The following is a 13,797-nucleotide window of genomic DNA, read 5'->3' as shown; positions in this document are numbered from 1 at the left end:
GAGTCCCTGATCCGCCTGAGTCGATGGAACCTGTCAAGGATTATCGCGATGCTGTCTGGCCACTGGCCTATTGCAAATCATGCAAGGCATTTGAAACTTCCATAAAACGACCACTGCCGCACCGCGTAGACGAGGAGGAGTAGATAGTTGAACACTTATCTGCTCCTGGCCTGTGCTGCTGAAAGGTAGACTTAGAGCTCTAAGTCATCTGTTCCTTCATGGCCTTATGAAGACCATGGTGTTAGGTATGGCAAGGATCTCAATTATCTCCTCCTCGTTTACACAGCTGCAGCATTGGTCGTCTGTTCCAAGTTTTTAATGCCTTGCATGATTTCCAATAGGCCGTTAAGCAATGCGCAATCACACCAAACCATAGCTCCCATATACATAAACTGATCTCCCCATTTTTTACTTCTTGACTTTCCACAAATTTATAAGAAATTTATAAAAGTGGTTTAGGAAATTTGTAAAAATAGAGACAAAAAACTACCCAAAATTTCTAACGAACTAGGTAAGACACTCCATATTTTCAACAAACAACATATAATTTAAGTTTCTCTAAATATCGGCCCAGCCGTTTTTTTTTTATTTTAACAAATTTATTTATATATGTACTTAAGATTAAACTACGTTAGTGCTATATTTTATTCACACTCATTTTTTGTCCATATGCCACAATTACATCCGCAGATAAGATACTTCCGGTTCTCTGGGGATCTGTGTTTAACCTTTCAGCAGCGAGTTGGGCCAAAATATCACCGAGTTCATCCATAAATTCTGAATGCCTTGATTCCGGTATAAAATCCAATGCGTGGCAAACGGATATCATGTTCTCTGCAATATTTGAAAATTTGCAATTCAATATACACAGAGAAAAAATAGATGAATATTTCGTGGTTTATGCAACGGAATGACTAGATAAGTATACCCCCTATTCTAAGGTGAAAGGTATAAAAATCGGAAACATTTTACCATACACTTTTTTGGAGCTCTATTCATTTAAACTTATTTCAGTTAGAGTCAGCTCGTACATAGGTTTGGTTATAGTAACCATCTTTAGCCACACCGTTCTTATTACCTTTTAAACCTTCTTCAGTTTCATAGTCGTACACGGTTGACTCCATGTCCACTCGTATGTTTTCAAATCCCGCTGCTTTCATCATCTCGGAAAATTCAGCTTTACAATCTTTTGAATTTTCGAAAGTTAACATGAAGTTATCCTCTCCTCTAGTATAAGGGTACCATTTTGGGCTAGTGCTCAGTTCATTACACGCATTAAAAATCGTATTAAAAGCAAAGAATACTATCACACAATCACCACCATTTGGACTAAGCAGGTCGAAAGTATTTTTAAGAGCCTTTCTGCAAATTGAAGAGATGAATAATAAAAAAACAAGTAAAAAGACGTTAAGTTCGGCCGGGCCGAACTTTGGATACCCACCACCTCGGATATATATGTAAGCCACCTATCGTCATAATCCGATGAAAAATGCATAATCTATGCCCCCATAGCAGCTTTAACGAAATAGGATCCCATTTGGACCAAATTATACACGGATATTGCAAATTGCAAATTTTGCCAATGAACATTCCACTAAGGAACAGAGGCAAACTTCTCACATATCAATGAGTGCAGTCCGATTTAAGTTTAAGCTCAATGATAAGGGGCCTCCTTTTTATAGCCGAGTCCGAACGGCGTGCCGCTGTGCGACACCTCTTTGGAAAGAAGTTTTACATGGCATAGTACCTCACAAATGTTGCCAGCATTAGGAGGGGAAAACCACCGCTTAAAATTTTTTCTGATGGTCTCGCCAGGATTCGAACCCAGGCGTTCAGCGTCTTAAGCAGACATGGTAACCTCTGCGCTACGGTGGCCTCCAATTAAGTAGTGTAATAAGTACAAGTTATTGTTAAATTTTGTAAATCAAAATATTGGTATTTTTGATAGCTATATCCAAATATAGACCGATCTGAACCGTATACGACAGGGATATCGAAAAGCCTAACATAAATAGCTGTGTCAAATTACAGCGAAATCGGATTATAAATGTGCCTTTTATGGGGCCAAGACTTTAAAACGAGAGATCGGTCTATATGGCAGCTATATCCAAACCTGGACCGATCTAGGCCAAATTAAAGAAAGATATCGAAGACCCCAACACAACTCACTGTCCCGAATTTCGGCGAAATCGGACAATAAATGCGCTTTTAATGGGGCCAAAACCATAAATCGAGAAATCGGTCTATATGGCAGCTATATCGAAATCTGGACCGATCGGAGCCAATTTGAAGAAGAATGTTGAGTGGCCTAACACAGTTTTCTGTACCAAATGTCAGCAAAATCGGATAATAAATGTGGCTTTTATGGGCTCAAAACCTTTAATCGAGAGATCGGTCTATATGGCAGCTATATCCAAATCTGGACCGATCTGGTCCAAATTGAAGAAGGATGTCGACTGGCCTTACACAACTCACTGTTTTACATTTCAACAAAATCGTATCATAAATATGGCTGTTATGGGCCCAAAACCTTAAATCGAAATCGGGGTATATGACAGCTATATCCAAATTTGAACCGATCCGGGCCAAATTGAAGAAGGATCTCGAAGGGCATAACACAACTCGCTATCCCAAATTTCGGCGAAATCGGACAATAAATGCGCCTTTAATGGGTCCAAGACCTTAAATCGAGAGATCGGTCGATATCTAATTAGACTTTAATTTGGATACCAATTAAAATAGCGATTTATGACCTTGTAAGATTTTCCTACCATAGGACAAAAGATTTGGATTTCCACACCTTTAAAAGGCCATATCGGATAAAATATTATATGGGAGTTATATTGATGGTGGGGCGCACGTATTGGAACGTCAATTTAAACGTCTCATGTAAAATCGGGCGAACATTTTGGATTCTACAGCCTTAAAAAGCCATATCGGATGAAAGATATATATGGGAGCTATATCTAAATCCAAACCGATTTTTATGAAATTTTGCACACATATGAAGACGTCAAATAAAGCACCTCATGCGAAATTTTGTAAAGATCGGACCAAAATTGTGGCTTTTACAGCTTTAAAAAGCCAAATCGGATGAAAGTTATATATGGGAGCTATATCTAAATCTGAACCGATTTTTATGAAATATTGCACATACAATGAGACTTCACAAAAATTTGGTAAAGATCGAACCAAAATTGTGGCTTCTACAGCTTTAATAGTTCAAATCGGATGAAAGATATATATGGTAGCTATATCCAAATCTAAACCGATTTTGTTAAAATTTTTCAGATATATTAAGTGCTGTAACAAAACAGTCCGTGCCAAATTTTGTGCAGATCGGTTGAAAATTGTAGCTACTACGGCCATTTAAGTACAAATCGAGAGATACATATATGTGGAAGCTATATCTAAATATGGACCGATTTTCATGAAATTTTCCACACATATTAGGACGCACAGTGGGCCAAATGGCAAAAAAATTGGAAATAAGTCTACAACATTTTATCTGTTGATTTTAGCCATACAAAATGTTCTAGACATTTGTAGAGGAGGACATAGGCTTTCAGAAAAGTGCTGTTGTTGGTCCATATCTTTAATACAGGGTGAGCTACAGGGTGTGAAAGTTGACCACTTTTGACTTCTCCAAGCTTCTGGGGGCCATAACTTTTGATCTACTCAACCGATTTACATGATTTAGGACTCTAGAGAAAGAGCTTGACAAGATCTAAAAAACTTATGCATAAAGTACCATGCCATCGTGTACTGTTAAGGAGTTATGAATTGTTTAATTTTAAAATATGAAAATTTGGCCTTGGTTTTTTTCAGTGTTTTTTTAATAACTCCGTCAATTTTAAAGCTATAAACTTCATACTTCACACAAATTATGCCAGCATATGTGTGCATAAAATACAAAAGGAATCACGTGAATATCTTTGGCGGTTTAAAAATGGCATCGTTTTCAATATGAAAAATATTTTTTTTGTCAAAAAATTGCAAAATTTTTCAAAAAAGATACTCCCATTTCCTTTAAGTTTTCGCAAACTTTGGCCGTCAAAGCATTATCATTTCTTTCCATTTTCACAAAGTCGAGGTATTAAGAAAAGTTTTAAGTGCTAATTTGGCTAATTTCGATATCAAACAACACCGTTATCTTAAGACCAAAATGGCCAATTTTTTTACTAAACTTCAAAAGTTTCTCACTGGAAAAAAAGTTCCACGGGGATTTTTTCGCTTTTTTTGAACTTAAATGAAAGCTTAAAATGTTCCCAACATTTTAAGGTATGTCTCGCCATATCCTAGCCATAAATGAGATCGTAGCGATCAAAATACTGAAAAAAGTCAATTTTCAAGTAGTGCTATATTCATTGCTAAAAAACAAGTATTACGTCACATTTTATTGCAAAGATGTTAAATAAACTTTTATTTGGTAACACTTCTTCTACAAAACACAAAAAGAATCATGGAAATATCTCTATTCTATTCCATTTTATGGAACCGGCAATAAAAAAGTCAATTTTTCAAAAAAGTCGAATTTCCCAAATTTTGTTTTTGTTGTCCTAATTGCACATGACACACTATAGCCATATTTACGCAACATACCTTATCGTAAAGGAAATTTTCATACCTTTCCAACGATGTATAAAACATTTCTCAACTCGGATTCTATCTACTCTAAAATTCATTTACACTTCATTAAACTCTATATAAAAATGTCTATTTGTGAAATGGAACCTTATATGGGGCCTACACTAAAACATTGATAGATTTGCCCAGGGTTTACAATACAAATGTGTTAGAATAAAAAAAGGTCTCCTGCCAAAGTTTAAAAAAATTGGATTAAAAATATGTGTTTTAGAGCGAAAACACTTCGCATCGGCGTGCGTTTATATGTATATTAGCTACTCCCAAAATAAAAAAGCATTTTAGTTTTGTATTATTTGATTTTATTCTCTACCAAATAATCTAAGGTATCAAAATTTAAAAGCTCTTTAATTTGAATGGCATCGGGATCGTCCTTATCTATATCGTCACATATTTTTGGTAGCCATTTAGTTCTGATGCTGTATAGTACCGGATCAGACGATAACAATAAATATTGAAGTAAATCATAATTTTGGTTAAATTTGGTGCTCTTTCGGGTATTGAAAAGCCGGAACTGTTTAACATCTCTATTACGGGATTCCTGAGCTTCTTCTGTAAGTTCTCCTAACGGAAGTATGTTGTATTCCACAATTTCCTTGCCATGATGTAAGACTTTATGTACTGTCGGTGTTAAAGCTTTCCACGAATATAAATCAGATAAAATGTTTTTTGTGTCATTACTATAAGCTTCAAATTTGGTTGAATTTATCATCTTTTTGCTATTGATTACAGCCAAAATCACTTTGAATCGTCTTAGCAAGTGTTCATCAAGACCGGTTATTTTAGATGTCGATACGGGGTCCTCAAAAAACCGCCTTGCCGAGTTGCCATCATTTGTGCTTCCGTATCCGTAAAGAGGTTTATCTATTATAAGTCCCTTTTGTTTAAACTCCAACTGGATTCGATTCTTCTCTTCCTGCCTCATTTTGTGAAGATCTTGGTTGTTTCTAGCAGAGACATCGCGGTTTCCAGGGCTAGTCCGATATTTAAGGTCATACGATAAATGCAAACAATACTCCATGAATCGAATTCTACAGTGCAGGGGCGAAATACCGAAATTGAGCGCATTTTCGTTTACTAAATTTTCATCAGACTTGTCCTCGAATTGCCCATTCTTCTTGCCACAAATATTGCATCTCCAATTGGACATAACGCCAGTTAATGCGTTTGCCACCTTTCCATCGATCATAGTGAGTTGTAGTTGAAACGAAACTTTTATATTTCTTCCCAATTGGTTTATAACAATCATGGGTAATGCAGCAATTTCTTCCTTTATTTCGTTCACCAAAGATCGTGTTGTGTTCCGGTCTTCCTTTGTATACTCAAACCGAATTGGGCGACATAAATATTTTGACCCAGGTGTTCTATTTATCCATATATCTTGAAATGCATTTTCTTTCGATGATGAAGATTGGTCCTTGTACAATCTCATTCTCAATGGTACTAATGATGCCATGAAAATTGATGCGAAGTTGGTATCTATTTCTGTTTGTTGCTTATATTCGGAAAATCCAGATGATCCATCACAACCCCATTTGCTGATCAAAACCACTTCGGAATTATTACATGTGTTCAACTGTTCTTCAGTAAAATTAGAAATAATTCTAACAGCTGTATTTTCAACAAGATCAGCAAGTTTCACTCTTGCTTTTAATTCGTCCACGTATATATTTGATGGCACCATTTTCGTCCTGGTGTTGTACAATTTATGTTTTGAGGGTAAACAACCCCATCCTTTTTCACGAAGAGCCTTCCTCATTGTTGAGTATTTGTTTCTTGAGAGGCCTAGGTTCAAAATCAGGGCCAGTGCATCTTCCTCCGTGAATTCTGTAGTCGATTTTGGAGTTGGAATACTTTCTACCATTCTCTTTACCCTTTTCGGAGATGCTAATGGTAAAACATCGACAATTCGTCCAACATTTTTTGGTTGTGTTTTTAACAATGCTGTTTTGAACGTATCTTTTATTAAATTTGGCGGATGTGCCGCCAATAGTTCCTCTTGTTTTTTCTTTTTGGTTTTCTCCGTAACTTCGTCGTATGCTTTGCTAGGCCGGCCGGGAATCAGCGGTTTAATTTCAATAAGTAGATCCGATTTCAGCCACTTCTCATACATTTTGAAAAACTTGATTTTTGCGAATGAACATTCTGGCAACCTTCTCTCAAATGATTTGTAGAATTTTTCAAGTTTGTCTAAAGCGTCTTTATTTAGCCTTATTCCATATATGTGGTCCAAAGTGTAAACAAGTTCCTTAAATGACTCCGTGTATGATTTGGAATCATTTTTGATGTCCCATACAATTTTCGAAAGAGTGGAATACTTCAGTATGACTTCCATAACTTATAAATGTCCTTTACGCCTCTACAAAATATAATGAAGAAAATTTGGATTTTGTTCAAATATTTATGCAATATATTCACAATTAATGACCCATTTCAGGTATCAGACGCAATCGTAAAAAGGGGTCCAAAGTGCCTCTTTTTACTTACTCTTCTATAATTATTTACCTGGACTCGAATTTGGTTAAAAAAAATTACAATGAATTTTTTATGGGTAGGTTTTTTCACATTCATTGATACGGTGGATTTCCTGGGAATTCGACATAGCGAAACAGGTAACATTTGTCTGCATCAAATCTTAACACAAATATATATATATATGCAGGTATATTTCTAGGTTACTTTTTATTCAAAAATCATCAGCTTACATTAAAAATAGATGTAGGTACTATACAAACGCACGCCGATGCGAAGTGTTTTCGCTCTAAAACACATATTTTTATTCCAATTTTTTTAAACTTTGGCAGGAGACCTTTTTTTATTCTAACACATTTGTATTGTAAACCCTGGGCAAATCTATCAATGTTTTAGTGTAGGCCCCATATAAGGTTCCATTTCACAAATAGACATTTTTATATAGAGTTTAATGAAGTGTAAATGAATTTTAGAGTAGATAGAATCCGAGTTGAGAAATGTTTTATACATCGTTGGAAAGGTATGAAAATTTCCTTTACGATAAGGTATGTTGCGTAAATATGGCTATAGTGTGTCATGTGCAATTAGGACAACAAAAACAAAATTTGGGAAATTCGACTTTTTTGAAAAATTGACTTTTTTATTGCCGGTTCCATAAAATGGAATAGAATAGAGATATTTCCATGATTCTTTTTGTGTTTTGTAGAAGAAGTGTTACCAAATAAAAGTTTATTTAACATCTTTGCAATAAAATGTGACGTAATACTTGTTTTTTAGCAATGAATATAGCACTACTTGAAAATTGACTTTTTTCAGTATTTTGATCGCTACGATCTCATTTATGGCTAGGATATGGCGAGACATACCTTAAAATGTTGGGAACATTTTAAGCTTTCATTTAAGTTCAAAAAAAGCGAAAAAATCCCCGTGGAACTTTTTTTCCAGTGAGAAACTTTTGAAGTTTAGTAAAAAAATTGGCCATTTTGGTCTTAAGATAACGGTGTTGTTTGATATCGAAATTAGCCAAATTAGCACTTAAAACTTTTCTTAATACCTCGACTTTGTGAAAATGGAAAGAAATGATAATGCTTTGACGGCCAAAGTTTGCGAAAACTTAAAGGAAATGGGAGTATCTTTTTTGAAAAATTTTGCAATTTTTTGACAAAAAAAATATTTTTCATATTGAAAACGATGCCATTTTTAAACCGCCAAAGATATTCACGTGATTCCTTTTGTATTTTATGCACACATATGCTGGCATAATTTGTGTGAAGTATGAAGTTTATAGCTTTAAAATTGACGGAGTTATTAAAAAAACACTGAAAAAAACCAAGGCCAAATTTTCATATTTTAAAATTAAACAATTCATAACTCCTTAACAGTACACGATGGCATGGTACTTTATGCATAAGTTTTTTAGATCTTGTCAAGCTCTTTCTCTAGAGTCCTAAATCATGTAAATCGGTTGAGTAGATCAAAAGTTATGGCCCCCAGAAGCTTGGAGAAGTCAAAAGTGGTCAACTTTCACACCCTGTAGCTCACCCTGTATTAAAGATATGGACCAACAACAGCACTTTTCTGAAAGCCTATGTCCTCCTCTACAAATGTCTAGAACATTTTGTATGGCTAAAATCAACAGATAAAAAGTTGTAGACTTATTTCCAATTTTTTTGCCATTTGGCCCACTGTGGGACGTCAAATAAAATACCTCGTGCAAAATATTTTAAAGATCGGACTAAAACTCTGGCTTCTACAGCCATAAAAGTCCATGTCGGATGAAAGATATATATGGGCGCTATATCTAAATCTGAACCGATTTTTATGAAATTTTGCACACATATGTAGACCTCAAATGAAATACTCAATGCTAAATTTTGTGAAGATCGGACGAAAATTGTGGCTTCTACAGCCTTAAAAATCCATATCGGATGAAATATATATATGGGAGCTATATCTAAATATGAGCCGATTTTTTTCAAAATCAATAGCGTTTGTTCTTGGGCCAAAAGAGTGACATGTGCAAAATTTCGTGACAATCGGTCAACAAATACGACCTGCACTTTGATTACAAGAATACATGGACTTACAGACGGACATGGGAAATCGAATCAGAAAGTGATTCTGAGTCGATCGGTATACTTATCAATGGGTGTAGCTCTTCTCCTTCTTAGCGTTGCAAACAAATGCACAAATCTATAATACCCTGTACCACAGTGGTGGTGCAGAGTATAAAAAGAATCTGTGCAAAGTTTCAGCTCAATATCTCTATTTTTAATGACTATAGCGTGATTTCAACAGACAGACGGACGGACATGGCTAGATCGTCTTAGATTTTACTTTGATCAAGAATATATATATATTCTTTATAGGATCGGAAATGCATATTTCGATGTGTTGCAAACGGAATGACAAAATGAATATACCCCCATCCTTCGGTGGTGGGTATAAAAATGAATAACTCTTGCATATTACCAACCAACCTGATATCTGAAACCCAATGCATAACTAACATTGAGGTAACATGGTCGATTTTTCCCTCTACTTCAGCCGGAACTCCACTTTTTGCCGCAATATCGAAGATTTTGTATTCAAACTTCTCCGAGATATGAAAGTTCTTTTGGCAATAATCGATCATATCCTTAGATATATCGGCTAATATGATTTTCTTACATTTACTCTTCACCAATGGATAAATATGATCCACAAAGAAATCACCAGGTCCAGTGCCAACATCGCAGAACACATCTTTGTCTTCATTACCCCATTGGAACTTGTTGGAAAATTCCCTAATAAGTTTACCCACATGCTGTTTGATAGCATGATGTGATTTGTGATACAAATCCGGTTTAATCATTTTGGCACTAAGGCAACTGCAACTATAACACGAAGATTGAACGCACTTCACGAGTAAATTCACTTAAATAGAATTAGTACTTTTGTAAGGAACAAAGTTTAAAAATTGAGAAAAAAATTACAATATCTTAACTGTTTTCCACAGAGACTGGTGGTGATGGCATGCTCCCACAATTAGTACTGGCAATTTATATAGAAACGGTAGTAAAGATAAACGCATAACGCAATAAGTAACACAGGGGCGGACTGCGGACTGCGGATGTTGGTTTAGAATCATATAAATGAAGTTGACATATAATGAAGGTAAGGAGTAGTAGAACCTAGAAAATATGTATTTATTTATGTATGTATTTATTTAACTCATAGTATATATAAGCTTAATTGTATATAACTACTTCTCATTACCTACAAAGGCTATCATTACACTTGAAAATATTATAGTAACAAATTGTTGGGGCGTGTAATGACATAGCTATTGCTGATAGGAAGTTGAAAGCAGATCAGAATGGCTTTTAGTAATATTACGGGCGCACTTATGCAAAATAGTCCATTTGTAACACATTTGTAACATTTTTTTCACAGGGGCGGACTGCGGACTGCGGATGTTGGTTTAGAATCATATAAATGAAGTTGACATATAATGAAGGTAAGGAGTAGTAGAACCTAGAAAATATGTATTTATTTATGTATGTATTTATTTAACTCATAGTATATATAAGCTTAATTGTATATAACTACTTCTCATTACCTACAAAGGCTATCATTACACTTGAAAATATTATAGTAACAAATTGTTGGGGCGTGTAATGACATAGCTATTGCTGATAGGAAGTTGAAAGCAGATCAGAATGGCTTTTAGTAATATTACGGGCGCACTTATGCAAAATAGTCCATTTGTAACACCTTCAAGTATTGATCTGCGACCCTATAGAGTATATATATTCCTCATCCTTTTGACATTCTAAGTCGATTTAGCTATATTCTTCCGTCAGACTCTGGAAATCACGATAGTAGTCGAACAGTAAAGCTAAGTTATTAATGTAGGTCGTTGGGGTTTGTAAATGGATCATATCGGTTCAAATTTGGTCCATATATACCGAACTCCCGGAACTCCTGAAAACCGCAACTGTCATTCGATTTAGCTGAAATTGTGCAACTAGTGTTTCGTTAAGACTTCCAACAAATGTACCAATTAATATCCATTTCCGATCCTACAAAGCACTTCGTGGCAAATTTAGTAAAGATCGGACCAAAATTGTGGCTTCTACAGCCTGAATAGGTCAAATCGGATGAAAGATATATGTGGGAACTATATTTACATCTGACCCGATCTTGATGAAATATCTCATGCTAAATTTTGTAAGGATCGGACCAAAATTGTGGATACTAAACACTTCAAAGGCCACATCGGATTAGAGATATAAAGGGTGATTTTTTTGAGGTTAGGATTTTCATGCATTAGTATTTGACAGATCACGTGGGATTTCAGACATGGTGTCAAAGAGAAAGATGCTCAGTATGCTTTGACATTTCATCATGAATAGACTTACTAACGAGCAACGCTTGCAAATCATTGAATTTTATTACCAAAATCAGTGTTCGGTTCGAAATGTGTTCATTCACCGTTCAGCGATGAGGCTCATTTCTGGTTGAATGGCTATGTAAATAAGCAAAATTGCCGCATTTGGAGTGAAGAGCAACCAGAAGCCGTTCAAGAACTGCCCATGCATCCCGAAAAATGCACTGTTTGGTGTGGTTTGTACGCTGGTGGAATCATTGGACCGTATTTTTTCAAAGATGCTGTTGGACGCAACGTTACGGTGAATGAACACATTTCGAACCGAACACTGATTTTGGTAATAAAATTCAATGATTTGCAAGCGTTGCTCTTCTCTCTGACACCATCTTTCTTTCTCTTTGACACCATGTCTGAAATCCCACGTGATCTGTCAAATACTAATGCATGAAAATCCTAACCTCAAAAAAATCACCCTTTATAAGGGAGCTATATCTATATCTGCACCGATTTTAATAAAATTATGCACACATATTGAGGAGTCAAAAAAACACTTCATGTTAAATTTAGTAGAGATCAGACAATAATTGTGGCTCTATGCCACAAAAATTGCTAATCGAATGAAAGAAATATATAAAAGCTATATATATAAATCTGGACCGATCAATAGCGTTTGTCCTTGAACCAAAAAAGGGAAATTTTTGTAAAAATCGAACAACAAATGCGACTTGTACCTTGATTACAAGAATACATGGACAAACAGACAGACGGACATAGCTAAATCGAATCTGGAAATGATTCTAAGCCGATCGGTATACATATCGATGGGTCTAGCACTTCCCCTTCTTAGCGTTGCAAACAAATATCACAAAGTTATAATACCCTGTACCACACAGGTGGTGTAGGGTATAAAATTCGGCTTTTGTCCGAATGTCTTCAATAGGAAGATCAGGCTATATGTCAGCTACATACAAGTATGTTCAGATCTGGCCCATACTCGGATGATGAGAGGTACAATGCAACTCGTAACGGCGGAACCTGGTAGTAAATGTGGAGACACCTTTATCCGACATTGTTTTTCATCGAAATCGGGGCAAAATATGATTTTTTTGAACGCAAAAATTCTTATCGCCATAATGGTTGCTATATTAAGATATAGGTCATCTTCAACTTTGGGCGTGGAGAGTAGTCTGTAGAGTGATATAGGCTTCAGAGGGATTTACAAACAGGCGGAGGGACAAGGCTAAGTCATGTATGCATATTGAGAGGACCTGGTATATGTTGCACTTTTGGCTTGTAGAAAATTTGGTAGGTTTTGGTCGCGAATGATATAGGCTGCAGAGTGATTTCAACAGACAAACGGAGGGACATGGCTAAATCGTGTGTGAATATTGAGACGACCTGGTATATGTTGCATTTCTAGCTTGTGGAACATTTGGTTGGTTTAGTCGCGTTTGGTATGATTTTTCTTAAATTTTGGTAGGAAATTATTTTCTTTAGCGGCAACACTGATATTGAGCTGACATTTTGCAGGTTAAGTTCTTGAATGGTCCATTATAGACCGATCTGGCAATTTAGGGTCTTAAGGTCGTAAAAGCCGCATTTTTTTGCCCAATTTCGCTAAAATTTAAAAGAGGAAATTGCATTAGGGGCCCGATATTCAAACCGAATATGGCCCATATTTACATATAGCTGTCATAATGACCGATATGCCGGTTTAGGGTCTTAGGCCCGTAATATTATAATTTCGGTAATTTATTATCCGATTTCGCTAAAATTGTAAACATTGAGTTTTTAAGCCTCCCGACATCCGACACAAATATAGTTCATATCGGATTATATTTAGATAAAACTGCTATATAGACCGATCTGCCGATTAGGGTCTTTAGCCCATAAACCATATTTACATATAGCTGTCATAATGACCGATATGCCGGTTTAAGATCTTAGGCCGGTAACAGACGCATTTATTATCCGATTTCGCTAAAAATTTAAACATTAAGTTTTTAAGCCTCCCAACATCCGACACGAATATATTCATATCGGATTATATTCAGATAAAACTGCTATATAAACCGATCCTCCGATTTGGGTCTTCAGCCCATAAAAGCCACAATTTTTACCCGATTTCGGTAAAATGTGAAATTGTGAGTTAAGCCTTCTGACATACGACCCAAATATGATTCAGATCGGAATACATTTAGATATAGCTGCCATATAAACCGATCTGCCGATTAAGGGTCTTAAGCCTATAAAAGCTGCATTTATTACCCGATTTCGATTTGAATTTTGAGTTGATTAAGGCCTCCCGA

At 35.8% G+C, this 13,797-nt stretch overlaps 1 protein-coding gene across 1 annotated transcript; it reads right to left on the bottom strand.

Annotated features, from left to right (window-relative positions):
• Positions 1-1,010: 1,010 nt before the first annotated feature.
• On the bottom strand, positions 1,011-9,970 carry LOC106092535 (juvenile hormone acid O-methyltransferase-like). The gene is made up of 2 exons (XM_059365429.1): positions 9,597-9,970; positions 1,011-1,362 (listed from the first exon to the last, which is right to left on the bottom strand). The coding sequence occupies exons 1-2, from the start codon at positions 9,968-9,970 to the stop codon at positions 1,011-1,013; spliced, it is 726 nt and encodes a 241-aa protein (XP_059221412.1).
• Positions 9,971-13,797: the final 3,827 nt, after the last annotated feature.

This window comes from Stomoxys calcitrans, chromosome 3 (genome assembly GCF_963082655.1).
Source record: "Stomoxys calcitrans chromosome 3, idStoCalc2.1, whole genome shotgun sequence".
Taxonomy (NCBI): domain Eukaryota; kingdom Metazoa; phylum Arthropoda; class Insecta; order Diptera; family Muscidae; genus Stomoxys; species Stomoxys calcitrans.
Note: the sequence above shows the minus strand (reverse complement) of the source record. Positions and strands in the feature narration are given on the sequence as shown.

Excerpts from the sequence above, each read along its gene's own strand:
- LOC106092535 (XM_059365429.1), bottom strand. The coding sequence starts at position 9,970 with ATGATTAAACCGGATTTGTATCACAAATCACATCATGCTATCAAACAG. Across the intron at positions 1,363-9,596 it reads CATTGGGTTTCAGATATCAG|AAAGGCTCTTAAAAATACTT; the intron begins GTTGGTTGGTAA and ends TTCAATTTGCAG.